This window comes from Biomphalaria glabrata, chromosome 5 (genome assembly GCF_947242115.1).
Source record: "Biomphalaria glabrata chromosome 5, xgBioGlab47.1, whole genome shotgun sequence".
Classification (NCBI taxonomy): domain Eukaryota; kingdom Metazoa; phylum Mollusca; class Gastropoda; family Planorbidae; genus Biomphalaria; species Biomphalaria glabrata.
Window position 1 is genome coordinate 49,624,617 of NC_074715.1, and position 19,815 is coordinate 49,644,431.

The 19,815-nt window shown below is 35.2% G+C and overlaps 1 protein-coding gene across 2 annotated transcripts in view; it reads right to left on the minus strand.

The window, feature by feature from the left end:
* The window catches only part of LOC106062273 (laminin subunit alpha-like), an 86,838-nt gene that overhangs the window by 59,616 nt on the left and 7,407 nt on the right, over positions 1-19,815 (minus strand). For both annotated transcript variants that reach the window (XM_056028437.1, XM_056028438.1), the window contains exons 2-10: positions 8,041-8,277; positions 7,060-7,230; positions 6,046-6,256; positions 5,137-5,255; positions 4,720-4,810; positions 4,368-4,464; positions 3,321-3,496; positions 1,986-2,123; positions 391-528 (exon numbers count right to left, since the gene is read on the minus strand). In XM_056028437.1, the coding sequence (XP_055884412.1) occupies positions 391-528; positions 1,986-2,123; positions 3,321-3,496; positions 4,368-4,464; positions 4,720-4,810; positions 5,137-5,255; positions 6,046-6,256; positions 7,060-7,230; positions 8,041-8,277 (1,378 nt within the window). The remainder of the gene's footprint in view (positions 1-390; positions 529-1,985; positions 2,124-3,320; positions 3,497-4,367; positions 4,465-4,719; positions 4,811-5,136; positions 5,256-6,045; positions 6,257-7,059; positions 7,231-8,040; positions 8,278-19,815) is intronic.

Below are 19,815 nucleotides of genomic sequence, written 5' to 3' on the forward strand. Positions count from 1 at the left end.
TAAAAAAAAAGATGACTTGCTAGACATATCCATATGTTAATCTAGTCATTCATGTAAATAAGCTTCCAGTGGGTAGTCATTGAGTTTTCTTTATTACAGCAGGAAATCTACTCTATGTTTATATGTTACTTAATAAAAAAGTGTTCTTTTATGACTTTGTCATAGAACAAACGTCTTGTCTATTTTTTATGGGTATTTTACTTGATTATATTTTTATAAAATGACTATTTACTATAACTGAGATAATGTCAAATTATTAAAAGTTGTGCATCAATAACAAGTTGGATTTGGTCATGATCAATTTGTTAGCACATCCATCAATTCTGATAGATTGATCTACATGAAAGGGTAACCAAAAAGCAATGCACTAAGATAGTCATCAATACTGACCTAAACATTCTGGGAACCTGTAAAACCCAGGAGCACACCTGTTGCAGCGCTCATCAGTGTAGCGTTCTCGACAAAGACACTGTCCTGAGCTTTTGTCACAGATGTCAGATGTTGTTCCAGAATGGTCACAGTCACAATCTGCAGTGAAAATATTTTATCCATAATATCAGTTTATTTACCATTATACTAGCGCTAGTAATTTACAGTGTGCACACTAGAATTATTTTTGAGACACTTGAATTAACAAAAAAGCTGATGCAACTAAGAGAAAAGATAAAACATATTTTCCTAGATGTAAGTCACATCTCTGTTGCCCTTGAGAAGAGAATGAAATTACAATGCAGTCTAAATTAGGTTGAAGCCTTACAAACAACAGATTGAGACACCATATTGGATAACTTTAAAGCAACTTTGGCCAATTGATCCATCTTCTTATTATGCTAGTCCTACCATTGCACCAGCCTAAGTCAAACCATTAACCTTGGTTAGGCCAATAATAGAATATGCATCCTCTGTTTGGGACCCCTCAACTCAAGATAAAGATACTTTCCTCGTCCCATTTGCTAGGACAAATTTGTACAAATACTCATTCTTCCCTAGTGCTATTAGAGGAAGGAATGGGTTGCCTGAGCTAGCCAGGAAAACCAGTGACTTGTCAGAATTTAAGACATTGGTTAATATGCATGACTGAATGCATGACGCATAGGACGTAATCATCTTTTTTTGAAGTAACGTCTGTTTTCTTGCTCTAGGCAAGATTTCTTCCATTTTATTTGAACGGCTGAAATCAGGCCTCTTTTTAACTACTAGCGAATTTCGCAAAGCTTTGTGGATCTATTTGCCACGAAGATGTCAATTGACTTTGAAAACAGAGTGATTACCTTTAAAAAAAAAATCAAGTTTAAGTTTCGCCATAAAGAAACTTAACATTTGGGTACTTAATGCTGGGGGAGGTTAGTAAGACCAAAGGGCTCTCGTATTATTTCAAGCGGTTTCACCGGAACTCTACATTGATCTCAAGAGGTTGACAAAGCTGAAGAACCATTGAAGCGTGTGGCATGTCAAGATAAGCTGAAGAGTTGGCACGGAAGGTAAACAGTTGGCGCCAAATGCTAGAACAAATTTGTACAAATGCTCCTTCTTCCCTAGTGCTATTAGAGCATGGAATAGGTTGCCTGAGCTAGCCAGGAAAACCAGTGACTTGGCAGAATTTAGGTCATTGGTTAATATGCATGACTAAATGCATGACGCATAGGACATAATCATCTTCTTTTTTGAAGTAATGTCTAACGTCTGTATTATATAAAATAAGAAAAGATTGACAAAAATTAATGTTTAGTTGAATGGAATAAACCATAACTTTTTTTTATATTAATTGTTTTAATTTTTTTATCATTAGAGAATAGCTAGATTTATTCAATCTAAAAGTACTATTAATAGCTTAAAAAAAAGGTTTTCTTTTCAAAAACAAATTAATAAAAAGATCTTTTTTTTTTTAAATATGACAATGTGTCTACCTTTCAAAAGAAGAATATTGACCTGCCTTCGAGTAAAAATACAGGAAGTTCAAGAAAGTGAGTCAGATCATTACTTACATTCACATGTGGGGAAACGAAAATAGCCATTGGCACATTCACTACAGTCTCTTCCGGCAAAATTTCCAAGACATTGACATTGTCCAGATTCTAGATCACAGACAGAGCTTGGGGAGCCTACAAGATTGCATCCACAAGCTGCAAGAGATTTAATAGTTAAACATGTAATAGGTTATTGTCTTATGATGATAGTTTACTGTTTATGATGATAGCTTATTGTCTTATGATAATAGGTTACTGTCATATGATAATAGTTTATTATATTATGATAAAAGTTTACTGTCTTATGATAATAGTTTATTGTCTTATGATAATATTTTAATGTTTTATTATAATAGTTTATTGTCTTATGATGATAGTTTATAGTCTTATGATAATAGTTTATTGTTTTATTATAATAGTTTATTGTCTTATAATAATAGTTTATTGTCTTATAATAATAGTTTATTGTCTTATGATAATAGTTTACTGTCTTATGATGAAATGAAATTTTATTGTCTTATGATAATAGTTTTTTATCTTATGATAATAGTTTACTGCCTTCTGATAATAGTTTACAGTCTTATGATGATAGTTTACAGTCTTATGATGATTGTTTCAATACCCTAATACCTAATACCTATTTTTTTTGTAGAATTAATTTTAAAAGAATATGGACAATGTGAAAATGTAGTCCTATTCACACAAAAAAAAGAATTATCTCATTGATCAAAATAATTTTTTTTAGTTGATTGAAAGCTATTTCAAATACATTTTAATAATTATTGAAAGAATATATTAAATGTATATAAAAGTCAACTTCATGTTATAAATCTGTAAAATTGAGATCTTGTTTCAATAATTCTGCTAACGAAGGTCAATTTGCATTACAATACGTAATTTAGACATTCAATAAAAACTATGACAACAACTACTTTCACTACTGAAGATTTAAAGTTTAGTTAACACACACAAAAAAACAACAACAACAACTATTTAAAGATAATACAAAGAAAATTAATTAATATAAATAAATTTACACTGTATATACAATGCCTTTTTAAAATATCACAAAAACACTTAAAAACATAATTCATTCAATGGGTGCACAGAAAAGGCTCTCTGACCATTTGTTTTACGGAAACAATGGGCCTGACCAGAGAAGCAGTAGTAGCATTAATCTGTCCTGATTGGACTTTATTGCAAACAGACTTCTTGCAAAACCAAGTATTTTTGAAAATGTTTAACAATTAAAATGATAGGAAACTTTATTTAAAGATGAATCACTAAAAAAAATAATTAATCATAAAATATTACTGACCTTTGCCTTAACTACCTATCTGTTTAGGTACTTACGTTTACATTCGGGGAAGTTGTAATAGCCCTGGGCACACTGGTTGCACTTAGAGCCAGCAAAATTGTATTTACACGGGCAGATTCCAGAGTTGGTAGTGCAGATAGAACCTTCAGTGCCTTTGACATCACACTCACAGGGAATACAGTCAGGGTAGCCATAGTAACCAAAGCTGCATCTGTGATCAACACATTTGTCTAACATGGTTAATTTACAAGTCAATATCAAGTTAATATGAAGCTATTGAATCTAATCAGTTTTAGCAACCCAGTAAGGGTAGGTTGTTATTATGTTTGAAATTTCTCTCATCATAATCAAGATCCTTAAAATAAAAAAATAATTTTGAAACATATTTTCTCTATTGATCGCATGTCACCATATTTAATAGTGAACCAGTTTCTGATGCCATTGGTTCACTAGGGGGGTTAACTTCATAAAACCTTTTCTAACAGTTTATATCAGGTACACATTACAGGAATTTGCTAAAGGAGATTATGATAAAATGATTTAAAATTTTAGCCTCGTCCAGGATTAAAACTCAAGGCTTAGAGACAAAATACTCTACAGGTGTCAAAGAGAATTTCAAAATTATAATTAATTTCAACAACAAACACAAAACAGGTTAGAAAAAGATCAATAGCAATTAGTGGGGGACATAGTGGCTGAGTGGTTAAGCGCTTGGCTTCCAAATCTGGAGTCCTGGGTTTGAATCTCAAAATTAAAATTAATTTCAACAACAAACACAAAACAGGTTAGAAAAAGATCAATAGCAACTAGTGGGGGACATAGTGGCTGAGTGGTTAAGTGCTTGGCTTCCAAATCTGGAGTCCTGGGTTTGAATCTCGTGAAGATTGGGATTTTGAATTTCTGGTTTTAACTGACTTAAGTTGGGGAAAGTTAAGGCGGTTGGTCATTGTGCTGGCCACATGACACCTTGCTCTTTAACTGTTGACCAAAGAAACAGATGACCTTAACATCAACGGCCCCATAGATTGCAAGATTTGAACTGGAAACTTTACTAATAGCAACAAGTATCAAATAACCATTACCTGTCGCACAGTTCTCCTGTATACTCTGGTCTACACAGGCAGCGGCCACTTCCTTCTTCACATTCTCCTGTGGAAACCTTTAAATCACACTCACAAGCTGCGGTCAGAAAAATTTGATAAGCTGTAATCACTTCATCCATGACGTATTTGATCAAACATTTCAAACACATCTCCAACATTATTAAATTGAAAAAAATTTCAATATAAAAAACAAGGGCATTTATATACATAAATAATTCACCTCCATCTTTAGGTGTATATATATAGCTTCATCAATTAGCTCAATATTAAATATTGTTTTTTTATCCTTAAATAGGGCAGAATATGGCACAAAGGTAAAATAAAGACTTACGTCTGCAGGCATCTGTGGCATTGCGTGGTACATCATATGGTCGATAGTAGCCTGAAACACATTTCTCGCAATTCACTCCCATCGTGTTGTCCTAAAATGTATTAGAGAATTGGTGAATACTAATACTTTTTTAGTCTGAAGGTTTAGAAGACCATGTTGTAACTTTTAAAAAAAATAGAAAGACAGCTGCCACTTAGCTATCAAACCATTATATTTTTTTTTTAAATGAGAATGTCGACATGCCATTAATTTCCCTGCCATTAATTTCAAGTACACTTTCTAAAACAGAAACAGGGTTCTACATTTTAAGCATCCACTTTATTTATTTTCCATGACTACACATGAAAAAAAGGTATTTACTTTTTCAAATTTTAGATTTAGTAAAATCTTAAAGTTTTAATAAGACAAAGAACTTACTCTGCAGTTTTGACAAACTCCACCACCTTCATATTTGCCATAAATGTCAAGACTTTGTCGATTACGATCTACATTTTCATCATAGATACATTCGGCAGTATGTCCAAAGCACTCACAGGCTATATAAATTGCACAAAAAATAAAAAAAGTAATATTAATTTGCATTCATTTATATTCATTAATTAAATGGAAGCATGGCGTCTAGCGTTAGAATCCCTGTGAAGACTGGTATTTTGAATTTTGAGATTTATAGGGTACTCCTGATCCCACCTACTCCATTGGATACCTGACATTAGATGGGGAAAAGTTAATGTGGTTGGTCATTGTGCTGGCCCCATCACCCACATGACATTCTCGATAATCATGGACCACAGAAACAGATGACTTTTACATCATCTGTGCTATAGATTACAAGATAGGGCTACTTTACTTTTATTTTGAGCATTGGGGTATGATTGCTTCACAAAGGTAAATTATGAGTGAGTGGTGTGAATGTACATTTTGGTTTTATTTAGTTATAATGTTTTGTTTGGTGTAATGCACAAATTGTAAGACAAATTTACTTATGGATAATAAAGATTATTAAATAGAGATGCTAGAGAGCATGAAGCGGCAAACTCTAGATTACGATTTATAAATTACTAATGATTCAAGTTTTAAACTACATTAGACTCTTGCCTTATTTAGATATTTGTAGCTAACAGTCTTAAAAATCATAATGTCTTTTCACAATATCTTTATATTCCTTGAATCACATTATTCATTTGAAAAGAAGTCAAGCAAATCAAATGTTTAAAGGTTGACCAAAATTATATGATTTTTAAAAATATTGTTTTTTCAAATTACCTATAATTTTCATGAAATTTCTGGTTTTTCGATTTTATTTTTAGATTTTTTAAAATAACATACGTTCACACTGGAAAGGCTGGTCTACGAGGGCACGCCGCCACTTCTTTTGAGTGAATCCAGGGCAGCATCTGTCACACTGAGCTCCACAAGTATTGTGTATGCAGCCACAGAGCAGTCTGTTGGTATCAGGATCTCTGACATCGCAGGACACAGCATGGCCATTACAAACACATCTTCCACCAATGGAGATGTCTTTAATACTGTAGTAATACTGAAATAAATAAAAATAGCATAAATGAAGGGGTATTGAAATTTTTTATAAATGTAAGACCAATAAACCCTAACCATAATTTTTTTTTTTAAATAAAAAAATATATATCAAAGTTTAGTTTCTTAAAGAAGCAAAACATATTAAAAAATCCTCTTTAAAAAAAACAAACAAAGCTTATCTAAAGGGAAAAGCTCTGCGCATACAATATTTTTCAATAATGTAGAAGTTATTTCCCTTATTCAATATCAAACAAAATAATTAATTACCAATAGTTAATTAGCTAATTGTTTATTTTTTTTATATTTATACTTGCGTTGCCATGTAAAAGAAATAATTGTAGATCTGAGATTGGGTGTGGAAGAATAACGTGAACAAACGTTTTACTAGACAGACACACAGACAGAGTTGATAAAAGCTTTGTAATCAAGGAGGTGCTCTAAGCATAAACACAATAGTTTCTCCCTGTCGTAAGCTACTTGAAGAAGCCTTTAAAAAGACAACCCAGTCCACTCTAAAAGCTACTTTTATTTCTCATTCACTTTGAGCCGTAACCTAAATAGTTCACTGAAGGATAGTTTTTCATTTTTATCACTCAAGCTTCAACCATTAATGTTTCTGTTTGTTAAGTGTAGTTTGAAATTTTATTTATTTACTTGATGAATCTGTTATATATCCAACTCATTTGCTTTCTTTTCTGACATAACCAAGTATAAATAAAATACACATCTAAATATAGCACTATACTGTAACCTGGTGCCTACTGAGTTTTTTATTTCCATAAATTGTTTTAAAACATTTCTTACCCTTCTAGTTACTGTCGGATCCTCTCTAACTTTAGCCATCAAATGAGCATGCAATGTCTTTGTACGAAGAAGTCTCAGTTGAATGTCTGTGGCTCTTGTCCATTCTTGAAGATCATCAGCATAGGAAAAGTTGTGAGCATTAGGACGTCCATTGACCAGAGACACAACAATCTAAAGAAGTTGATAAATTTAAGAAATAATTAAAAAGCTAAAATCACTAGCTGAAAAAAAAAGTAATCAAGGACAAATTAATGCTTTATTTAGGATTTAAAAAGTGAGTGTGAAAAACCATTACAGTAATATGATAGGGAATATAGTATCACAGAAATATGACATTAGAGGTATATGACAATATGGCATGATGAATCAAAAGCTGAGTAATATATCATGTTATCAAATAATTTACATGGCAAAGTCCTCTGTTTAATATTAAATCCAAATCCATTTTCATTTATAAAAGATGAACCTTTCAATTTCCACTCAGCCTCAAATGGGTTTCCTAAATGTAATGTAATGGCTGATCTTAACAAACTCATAATGGGCAAATTGCTTGATCTAACTGGCTTGTATAAACTAACTACCAATGGGTGTCTAAACTAATAGGCTACCTAAACTAGGATATATGACATTGACTATAAAACATGTGTAAGGCCAACATGTTTTTTTTGTATTGTTGCTTGAAGATTTTGTTTCCTTTAATGTAATTTATATGTAATTTCATATTAGCAATAATTAGGACATAACATGTATAAGACAGCAATGTAACAAAGCTTTTCTTTCTTGCTGCAAAAATGTTTAAGTAAAAAATATTAAAGCAAAAAAATATGTAAGTAAAATTATTTAAGTAAAAATATTTAAGCAAAAAACATTTAAGTAAAAAATATTTAAGCAAAAAAATATTTAAGTAAAAATATTTAAGTGAAAAATATTCAAGCAAATTTAAGTAAAATTTTTAGTAAAAATATTTAAGTCAAAATATACCTCTCCGTTGCTGAGGGGCACAATTTTTGAAAATTCTGTAGTGCAACGGATCTGAGTATCCCTAGTTAGTGGCTCATCTGCAGAGGTGTTGAAGAAGTTGAGACAGTCACTTGGTGTGTCTGCAAAATACTGCCAGGGTTGCCAAGTTTTACCAAAATCTATAGAGCGCTCCAGAACCCAGACACCAGGACGGGGAGAATTGGCCATCATAATGTACACATAGGCCACATGAAATTCCTGGATTTAAAAAAAATATGTAGGTTAATAATTGAGATCAATCACACTGGCATGTACACACAGAGACATTAGATAATATAGAAATAGAAATAGCTGGTGTAAATTAAATCTAGATCTTTTGTAATACTACTGAACTTCATTGAGTGCTTTCTTGAGGAAACAAAATGTACAGTGAAATTCAATGGAGCCCAATCAGCACCTTTTGAGGTTAGCAGTGGAGTCAAGCAGGGATGTGTGCTCGCACCTACTCTGTTTGGCATATTCTTCTCCTGCATTATGCTTGTATTTCTAAATACAAGATTCTCTGGGAAACTCTTGGATTTATCAAGGTTGCTGGCAAAAAAAACAAAGTTAGGAAGGTATTTATCAGGGAACTCCTGTATGCTGATGATGCGGTTATTGTGGCTGATTCTGATACTCAACTTCAGTCCCTGGTTGACAAACTATCTGCTGCTTGCCAGATATTCAGCTAATATATTTTTATATATTTTATGGACTTTTTCGAATATTTTGCAATTTCGGGAGATTTCCAAGAGCTCCTGGTAAATCGACAGGAGGGCGCGGGAAATCTGTTTTAAGTAATAAAATGGTTTAATTTAATAATTTATACACCTTGAATTAGCGTGGGTCCTATGAAATTGCGGGTCCTATGAAAGTGCGGGGCCTACTGCATAGGTTGCAGCGGCTTAAGGCCGGCCCTGCAAAACAGCGGTGTATGCTGCGCCGCCAGTAGACTAGTTTAACATAATCAGCATAGTTAATGTGGTTCAACGGGTAACCACTCCAAAGTCTTCCCGTACCCCAATTTAGGAAACATTGCTCTACTGAATAAAGACATTAACAACAGGATAACGAAGGCAATGGGCACCATGTCACGGTTGCAGAAAAGAGTGTGGGACAATTCCTTGCCTTAGTCTACCGGACCTGTGTGATGAGCACTTTGCTATACGGAAGTGAAACATGGACAACCTACTCATGGCAGGAAAAAAAGCTAATATCTTAAACCTCCGATGCCTAAGGCGGATCTTTAAAATAAGGTGCCAAGATAAGATAACCAATGGGGAAGTGCTACGAAGAGCAGGGTGCCAGGACATCCACTGTGTTATCAGCAGCAGACGCCTTGGCTGGCTTGGCCACGTTCATAGAATGCCATAAGGTTGACAAGACATTCTGTATGGTGATCTAACAGAAGGCAGGTGAGCCGCTGGTCGCCCACTTTTACGGTATACGGATGTATGCAAATGCCACATGAAGCTCTTCGAAATCGACACTATCCGCCTTAGTCAAGAGAAAGAAAAAGGAAGCTGTCCTATCAGCTAGCCCTAATACTGATGCATACATATGCAAAAACTGTGGCAAACTCTGCAGCTCCAGAATTGGCTTGAATAGTCACACCAGATTCTGCCCGTCTCAAAAACGAAACCAAAGCCAGTGACTCAACTGGGTGCATCCACTGTCTTCCGAGACAGACGGAGCCATATATATAATAATTAATAGCCATTGGAGGCGCGGTGGCTGAGTGGTTAAGAGCTTGGCTTACGAACGTGGAGTCCTGGGTTCAAATCTTAGTGAAGACTGGGATTTTGAGCTCCGGGATTCATATCGCCTAACGTCGTGCTTTCTGTGTAGCAAAGGCATCTCTAACATCATCTAGAATAGATCTAGATCAATGCTGTCTAGTAATTTTGACTCCACGTGAATAGCAAGATTACATGGCAGTGTAGCAGTGGCGTAATATTTAATATATAACGTAAAACAAAATTAGAACATTCATTTGGAAGTCCTGACCATGGTTTCATTGCAAATGAGATAAACTTGTTTGTCGCTGTATATCTTCAATGTCTAAATTAAATTAAATTATTTTAATTATTACAATTACATTTATGAAAATGCAGCATGATATCGACCATTATTAATTTACTCTTTTATTTACTTATTATCCTGCAAAATTTCGCTCTATTGTTACAACGTTATTGAATATCACCTATACTAATGGTTGTTGTTTGTTTATTGCTGACTGTGAACCTAGATCTTAATTCACATGGTGGCAGCGGTGTATCAATGATCAGAGGACAATTAGATTAATGAGCAGACATTGAGATCCACTAAAAGTTCCATGATGGCTGATACAAGTCATGACGCTACTCTTGCTCTGAGCTATTCATTAAAACAAATGAAAGATGAAATGGATGAAACAGATTTGTTTGCACAGCAATGTGAAGAACAAGACTTTAAGGTGTCAAACATAGAAATAGAGAAGGTTGAAGAAGAAACATCGGCCCTTTGTAGACAGCAATCAGAAAGCTGTCCTTTCGCTCAAACCTCAGATTCAAACTTCAGGCATCAGGAAAGTACTGTAAAGCAAGAGATAGAAATGAATTATTTTACAACTACTAATAGACCATGGACCTTTGCTTCAAAACTACTGGAAGTGTCAATGAAGGCAGACAACAGTCTTTGTCCTGTACCTATCATATTGCCTGGACATGTCACCCAAATGTCTGTGAGTCAGATACACAAATCAAAAAGAGAAATGGATTCAGAAAGTTGTGTGTTTGTGACAATCAAAAAGGAGGACAAGAAACAAAACTATTCCAACGAGGCTATTTTAGACAAAGAAATCCAACATTCTTCTTGTACCCAGTATAAAATATGTCAAAAAAAAAAAAAAAAAAAAAAAACATTAAATAAATAAATATTAAAAAATTGCTCACAGATACTATTTTTTATCTTTTCAGTCTGTGGTGATTCTAACAAAACTTCAGGACCTCTCGGTGTCAACTGGTGGAGATTAGTTGTCCCGGGACTTCATTGGGGAAAAATTATCGCCAGATTATATCTAGTCCCAAGTTCCTCATGAGCTCACTGCAATGCTGTGTGGCCTGAATCTTGGGTTGACGACAAGTGAACATCTGGAAACCGGTTTGATTTTGTTTGATTTGAGGCACATCGGCACAATTTAGGCCATGTCGTGCCTGCAGTCCCTTAAGGACTACTCTCTCTCTAAACAACAGGGCCAGATTCTATACAGTCATATCATTAAAATCAAGGTCTATTCACAGTTAAAATAGTCAAGGTAGTAAAAATTTAAATATTTGGTAAAAATCTAATGTAAATAGTGCATGTTCACAAATTCATAAATCAGATCTTCGTAGATAGCCCCACTTCCCGGATAAAGCCCAGTACCTTCCCAGGGTCGACATTATCAAATAGTGTATTTATCTGGAAACCGGTACCTGTCTGTCAACTTGTGGGGGTTTCTCTACTAGTGATTTGGGAAAGCAGTCATAGTAATAAAGTTCCTTTGGTACCTTGAGCCTGGATAGAATCGCGTGGGACTTATGACTGAGTGATGTACACGAACAGTTTTTTTGTGTTGATTAGCCCACCCTGTTTTAGGAAGTCAAACGCACCAACAAAAACATTTATACTTGTTGGAACCTTTGGGCTTCCATAGGAAGTAAGGACAGATCCTTCCGAAAGAGTCCCAATATCTTCGTTCGTCTAAAAGATTAAGCCAAAACCAGTGACTCATTTGGGCGCATCCATTGCCTTTCAAGACAAAAGGAGCCATATATAATAATATAAAACAGAGGACAATTTTAACGTGAATTGTTGTGTAAATCGTGAACTAACGTTAGTGTCTTATGTTGGCAATGTATTCTCTTCAGTACTGAATAATAATAGAACTTATAGGAGCTCTCAAAAAAAAAAAAAAACATTGACCTTCAAAGCGTCGAAATTTAAGCCCAGGTGGGTTGTATGCGGGCTTTCATGCGTCTAGGGCAGGAAAAAAGGACAAGCAAATGAAAGCAAAAACTATGAACAATTTCTGAACAAAGTTTTTACATTTGTTGTTGCGATACCGTAAAATTCGTTTTTTTTTCCTTTTGCAATGTCTCTTTTGGAAAATAAACTGGGGGAAAATGTATTCTATAAAGATATAATAAAAAGTATTCTTTAGTTAATAAAAAAAAGAAGAAGATATGAGCATATAATATTTGGAATGTCCATTACTCCTGAAAGTTAAAAATACTGTAAGAGACTTGTTAGAAGCTAACTGTGGCAATTAAATGAATCTAAACTTGTCTATTGTTTTAAACAAGTTGCCAAAACTGAAAAATAAAATGGTTCATAATTTCAATTTGATTATTGTTTCTGAATATCGGAATCTTGGACTAGTAGGCTCAAAGCTTTACAAAATAATAAGCTGTTTGATTCTAATTACTTAGAATTGACATTTAGGAAAATTATTGAATTTAGGATAGAGAATTATTTAGTTTGATTTTTAAATGGTTGTACAATACTCAAGCAGTATGGTTATGCATGTATTAATTAATATGTAAGTATATGTGTGTATTTACTTTTATTCCCGGTTAGCTAGTTATTAGTTTTTTGATATGCTATTCTTATATCATATTTGTGGCTCTGAATAATCCATCACATCTGATGGTTTCAGTACCTATTTGGTATGTGGGTGCGGTCATGCATGTGTTAGTGTGTAAATGTTGGTGTGTATTTGCTTTTAATTTTGGTTGGTTAACCTTTACTTGTTGATATGCTAATCCTTGTATCATTTTTCTGTCTCTGATGGTTTCAATAGTTATGTAGTATGTCTTTGCTATTAAATAATATTTTCATTACTATTATTATATTTTGGAAAAGTAATTAAGTATAGGTTAATCATGTTTCAAATTTTCTCTTTAATTCTTTATGATTTAATATTTGTGAAATGTGAGAACTTACAAATAAAAATTAAATTTAAAAAAAAAATAAAAAAATAAAATAAATAAATAAAAAGCCCACAAAAGAGGCTGGAGGGCCCCAAAAACGAGGCATATAAAGCCCCAAAAAAAGGCAAAGAAAAGAGGCCTAAGGCTCAAGGATTCCTATGATGACAAAGCTAAAATTGAATAGCGCAAATTCTGAGGTTTCCTAAAAAAAAAAAAAAAAAAGGAGAAGAAGATTTGAACACAAACTTCAATCACATAGCCAGACAACAACAGGTGACATTGCAGGAAACAATTTCTAGCAAATAACCTGGGATTTGCTTAAAGGAAAGCTCAACTGGCATGCATTACATGAACTTTTAAAATAATTTCGTATTGTATAACATGATAGTGGCGCCGAACTTTTGGTCATTAAAGTAACCAAATAATTTAAAAGTACATCCATGAACAGTTTCGGGTTTACGTATGTTCAGAAATCTGAGATCTTGGTTCGTTGTGATAATTTAAAAAAACTGATCTCGTTCTGACTACTCGCTTATGCTCCTGTATTTGCTCCATCAAAATTCCATATATAATCTATGGCTTCTGAATAGTATACGTTGCCCAGCTTACCAGACGTCCGGCAAGTATTGGCTAAATTTTAGAAAACGCCCTGCTTTAGCTTTGTTGTTTATTGTAAGCGATTTTCTATCAAGTCTATTGACTGATTGATAAATATCATTCTCGAAAAGTAAAATCTGAAGAAAATAATGCCACCCACATGTGAATAGTCTCTTTCCTTTTATGACATCAGCGATGCACAATCTGCGACTTAAGGCCATAGGTGACCCGTGCTAGCCGAGCCTATGGAAACATCTACCAGGGGAGCCTTGGTTCCTTGATCGATTTTCTTTCAGTGTTACGGCTCATGACACTAGTGTAAGAAATACGGACTCGTATAGTTGGTACGTGGTGGCTGAGTCGTAACACGCTTGGCTTGCCAACCGAGGGATATCGGGTTCAATCGCTGAGAAGACTTGAATTTCGGGATTTTAGGACGTCTCTTAGTTCGCCCAACTCCGATGGGTACCAAACATCAGTTGGGGAAAGCAAAGGCGGCTGGTCGGTGGGCGGGTCAAATGATACCTCGCTCGTTAACCGTGGGCCGTCGGCCATAGAAACAGATGACCTTTACAGCATTTGTTTTATAGCGTATAGATCACAAGGTCTGAAAGAAGTGGTTTACTTGTATAAACACTGAAAGCCTAGTTTTTGTAGCTTATTGTTGTTTTTTTTTTTAAATGGGGGGTCCTGCATTATCTGTAGCATTTTACGTCTCAAGAGATAATCTTTTCCCTTTGCAACTTCTTGTGTGACTAAAGAGGCCAATCCTTGATACACAGCTGCGGTCGCAGGTTGGGCATATATAATCACCAGGCACCGTTGCGTTTTCACCCTTCTTTCTGCTGCTGCTGTGTATGACATCTGCAATCCGAGATCCTTCCCTTATGCTCTTTCTCCTTGTGGATCTATCCAGTGCCACTTTTTCTCCAAGCTGCTAATGTCGATTTTGAAGAGCTTCATGTCACATTTGCATACATCCGTATAAATCTGTTGTCCTTTTATAAAGCTGTCTTCCTTTTTGTCATCCATTATAAAGCTGTGTCTTCCTTTTGGGCCTCCTTTATAAAGCTGTCTTCCTTTTGGGCCTCCTTTACAAAACTGTCTTCCTTTTGGGCCTCCATTACAAAGATGTGTCTTCCTTTTTGTCGTACTATGGAAGTGCATGTATTTGGTAACCCTATGCTCGAATCCGAACAAAAGTTTTGTAATCTAAGTATCAAAGTGAAGACGGTGTGAAAAGTCTGGACGCATGCACTTTCGCTCAATTTATTGTTTTCTTTTTTTTTTTTCTGTTCTTGGCAGAGGCGGCTTTAGATGTTGACGAGAGGGGCGACCGCCCAGACCCAGCGCTTTTTTTTTTTTGGGGGGGGGGGATACGATAAAGAGAATCTTGTTATCGTCACCCCATCGTACAAATATTCGTGGCCCTGATACGACTATAATGGCCCTTGCACTGCTAAGCCCGTTTCTGTTCTTGGCTATGCAATTTGAAATAGGTCCAGATAATGCTGTTTAAAAAAAATAAATAAACACGACGCTGAGAACCTGGTATAAAACATGTATCTATTTACTTTTAAAGAGTTCCTGCACCGCAGAGTAAATAACACAGTTAGAACAGTTTCTTTCAGACCTTGCGATCTATGGGGCAGATGCTGTTAAGGGCATCAGTTTCTATGGCTAACGGTTAACGAGCAGGGTGTTATGTGGCCAGCGCAACGACCAACCACCTTTACTTTCCCCCAACTAAAGTCAGGTACCCATTAGAGTTGGCTGGACTCGGGGGAGCCCTAAAAAAATCATGAAATTCAAAATGCTAGTTTTCAACGAGATTCGAACCCAGGACCCCGGGTTCGGAAGCCAAGCGCTTAACCACTCAGCCATCGGACATCAGACTACTTCGATTTTAATTATGGTCATTCAGTGAGTTTCTTGTATCCATTTTTGTTTTTGCTTCATACGCTTTTAAGGTAGCTAGATCTACGTTCTGCCACTTGAGATAACAATGTGTTCGACTTTGCTAGCCACGGCATATGAAAGGATACTGGATAGAAAATAAGGGGGGTAAGGAGCGGGGGGGGGGGGAGTACTAATAATGAGATAAAATGAAACGTCCACATTTGGCGCCAAGTCAACTGTTTACCTTCCGTGCCAACTCTTCAGCTTATCTTGACATGCCACACGCTTCAATGGTTCTTCAGCTTTGTCAACCTCTTGAGATCAATGTAGAGTTCCGGTGAAACCGCTTGAAATAATATGAGAGTCCTTTGGTCTTACTAACCTCCCCCAGCATTAAGTACCCAAATGTTAAGTTTCTTTACGGCGAAACTTAAACTTGATTTTTTTTTAAAGGTAATCACTCTGTTTTCAAAGTCAATTGACATCTTCGTGGCAAATAGATCCACAAAGCTTTGCGAAATTCGCTAGTAGTTAAAAAGAGGCCTGATTTCAGCCGTTCAAATAAAATGGAAGAAATCTTGCCTAGAGCAAGAAAACAGACGTTACTTCAAAAAAAGATGATTACGTCCTACGCGTCATGCATTCGGTCATGCATATTAACCAATGACTTAAATTCTGCCAAGTCACTGGTTTTCCTGGCTCTAATGGCTCTAGGGAAGAAGGAGTATTTGTACAAATTTGTTTTAGCATATGGGACGAGGAAAGTGCCCTTATCTTTGTGTCTTTCAGAGTATTTTATTAAATTTTGTTTTTGTATTTGAAGATTATGGTTCAGTGTTTTATGTATAATTGCTACTTTACTTTTGCGTCTTCTGGCTTTATAAATTTAGTAATTTAACTAAAGTTGTTACTCTAGACTCTAGTCATATGTGAATATTCGTTTGGGATGAATCTCACTGCTCTATTTTGTGTCTGTTCCAGTTTCTTAATGTTTCTTGAGTTGAGGGGTCCCTAACAGAGGATCCATATTCTATTATTGGCCTAACCAAGGTTAAATAACATTTTAGTTTATGTTCTTATTTGATTTATAAAAATTTCTTTTAATAAACCCTAATGCTTTGTTTTGATTTTTTGATAGTTTCATCAATATGGGGATTCCATGACAGTTTTTCATTTATTATAACACCTAGGTATTTTGCGTTTTTAGTTTGTGTTACTGGTTTGCCATGAATAAGAAAGTGGAGTGGGCGCCATATTGACTTCATACAAGTCTCACAGACGCATCATAGTAAAAAGAAAAAAAAATATAATAATAAAAATTTAACAAAAAAAAGGGGAAAAATAAAAGAGTGTATAGTAAGTGTAGGCCTAATTGTATAAATTATGTTGAGGCGATCATGTAACTAATTTGTAGTAGACTAATAGACAGGATTAGTAGCACTTTTCCATGACAAAATTTTTGGAGATTTTAGGAGTTTTTTTAAGGATGAAATGTATATATGTATATACATATCTATATATGTGTGTGTGTGTGTCACGCCCGTTTGTGCGATACATTGTGAAACATACACAAAACTAAGCAATTATCAAGTCAATTATTGTTACTTGATTTTTTATGCTTGATTTTTGAAACAATAAATATCTTGCCAACATCCCACCCAGAACAGAAACAACGTCATCAGCTGTGGTATGTCAACAGAAAATATAATGAAAGTTATCTTTTAATCAAGTAAAAACTTGACTGTCATCCCAAAACCTCATACAACCATTTTTTTAAAAAGATTCATTAAATAGATCCAAACTAACAATAATAAATTTGTGCGATTGGAAATATTTTTACCAATTGTTTTTGTCTAGCGCAACTTTCATACTTGTAGCATGCTCAACGCACTATGGTCCAATCCCATGGCGGGAAGGGGGGGCGGGAGGCGGAGGTGTATGGGAGAAGGTTTCAGTGCTGGCTTTTCAAAAGCAATTTACAACAACAAAAAAAACAACCTTGATCGACTTGAATTCGAACTCGAGGACTCAAACCTCTTCCACGAAATGTCGACACGTGAACCACTGAGCTAGAAAAATTTTTTAAATTAATTTATGACTACTATTGGTCAATTGGGATGGCTGCCTGGCCGTGCGGTTTGCGCGCTGGACTGTCGTTCGGATTTATCGACAGTCGAGGGTTCAAACCCTGCCCGCTCCCATCCCCCGTCGTCCTGCGGGAGGTTTGGACTAGGAAGTAAACTATCTTCAACTCTGAAGGAACATCCGAAACATGTAAAACATTTTACAAAACAAACAAACAATTCTTTTATTGACTCCATGTGTTGTTTGAGGCAAAGTTTTAATTTGATCTCAGATGAGGGAAACAGGAGAAATAACGTGTACAAAATGTGTACCAGACAGACAAGCAGACAGAGTGACTTGATACATGCTCCCTTGTAGACTCACAGTGGGATGAAGTTTCGCCTCTGTTCCGTAGCACAAACTTCAAAAGGACCAAACGGTCAAGTAAAAAGGCAAGAAGAATGTACATTAATTCTTTTTTTTAAATCTAAAGAGATACTGGAAGTGATCATTTATTCCTTAAATAATTAATGTGGAAATATCTAACTAGAAGGTGTATTGCTGAATGTATACAATTAGATTGGAATAAAGACGCTTCTGTTTTTTTGACGCTTCTGTTTTTTTGACGCTTCTGTTTTTTTGACGCTTATGTTATTCTATCTCGTTTTACTCCTCAAAATAACGCTCAATTTGTTCTTAGTTAAGTGACATAACCCGTTCAGACCTTGCGATCTGGGCAGATGATGTAAATGTTATGTTTCCGTGGCCAACGGTCAATGAGAAGGTGTCACGTGACCAGTACAACCACCAACAGCCTTTACTTTCCCCAACAAATGTCAGGTGCCCATTGGAGTTGGGGGGAGGGGGGTCCTAAAAATCACGAAATTCAAAATCCGAGATTCGAATCTGAGCCTACTCGGTTTGAGAGCCAAGCGAGTAACCATTCAGCCACCATATACTACAGTTTTGTAAATATATCTACTTTTAAGAAAGTACATTATAGCTAGTTAGCTAGCCTTAATACAATTTAAAGCAGTATTTGTTCTTCAATCTCTCTCTATTTCTTTATCTCACTATTTCTCTTTCTCTATCTTTTTCTTTCTCTTTCTTTCTCTCTTTCTCTTTTCCTTTTATGACACCTAGCTCTTTTATTCTTTCTCACTCTCTTTCTTTTTTTCTCTCTGTCTCTTTCCTTCTTTTTCTCTTCTTCTTTCTCTCTCTCTAAATTGATACTAGTGGCTAAAGAGGGAACAAGAGAGTTATTAAACATAAAGCGCTCTGTATCCTAGCCCCATCCCCAATCCTATCCCCAGTCCAGATATAGAATCATCAAATGGTAATGAACCCTCTTATAGAGTGAGAGCAACGTAGGTTGGTTAATGAATAAGTAATTGCCATCTTCTTTTAGTGGACTGAACACTACTTCATACATAGCCACACCTTGATAGACCAACACTGAGACGCGATTCTTTCAAAGTTTCAGGGACTAAGTCTCCAGCCAAGTCATCATAATTAACTCTTTCCCCCCGTAATTATTTTCCCGATCCGACAGAATTATCCATTTTGTCCATGACTAGTTTATAAGCCTTTTATGATTGAACCTTTATAACGCTGTTGTTTGTTATCAGAAAATATTTTATTTTTGGCATAAAAGTAAAGGAAAATGCAAGCTCTTTTTATGTAACACAAAGTAAACATCAAAAATTAATTTAATTAGGTCATATCAACGATGGTGTCGTCAATCAGGACAGAAAGAGTTAAATGATTTGCAAGATAAATGGAGTTTAAAACTTTTAGTACTGAAACAAATTATGAATAAACATGACATGTAACATAGAATAACAGCAGCACTAGGCTGCCAGGTCGCTGCTAGGCGATGGCGCCGGGTCCGGATCATCGGTTCACTCGTCTGGGCCTGTAGAATTTTCGCCATATTTTCTTCACCTTCTTAATAACCAAAAATTATATTCGTTTGGACACTCTTTTATTAGACAGTGGGATGGCGATGGTGGATGTTAGTTTGGTACCTGGTCGCTGCTATCTACCTTGATACCTTAGTGCTGCTATAATTATATGTTACATGTCATGTTTATTCATTAAATGATTTGAACTAGCAAAATATTTTTAAAAAACTTTTAAATATCTCAATGTTTATGTCGCCTTTTTCTATATAAAACAAATTAATTAACTACCACTAAAACTGATTAATTTTGATTGAATATTGTGTTGTCATCGACAATGAATA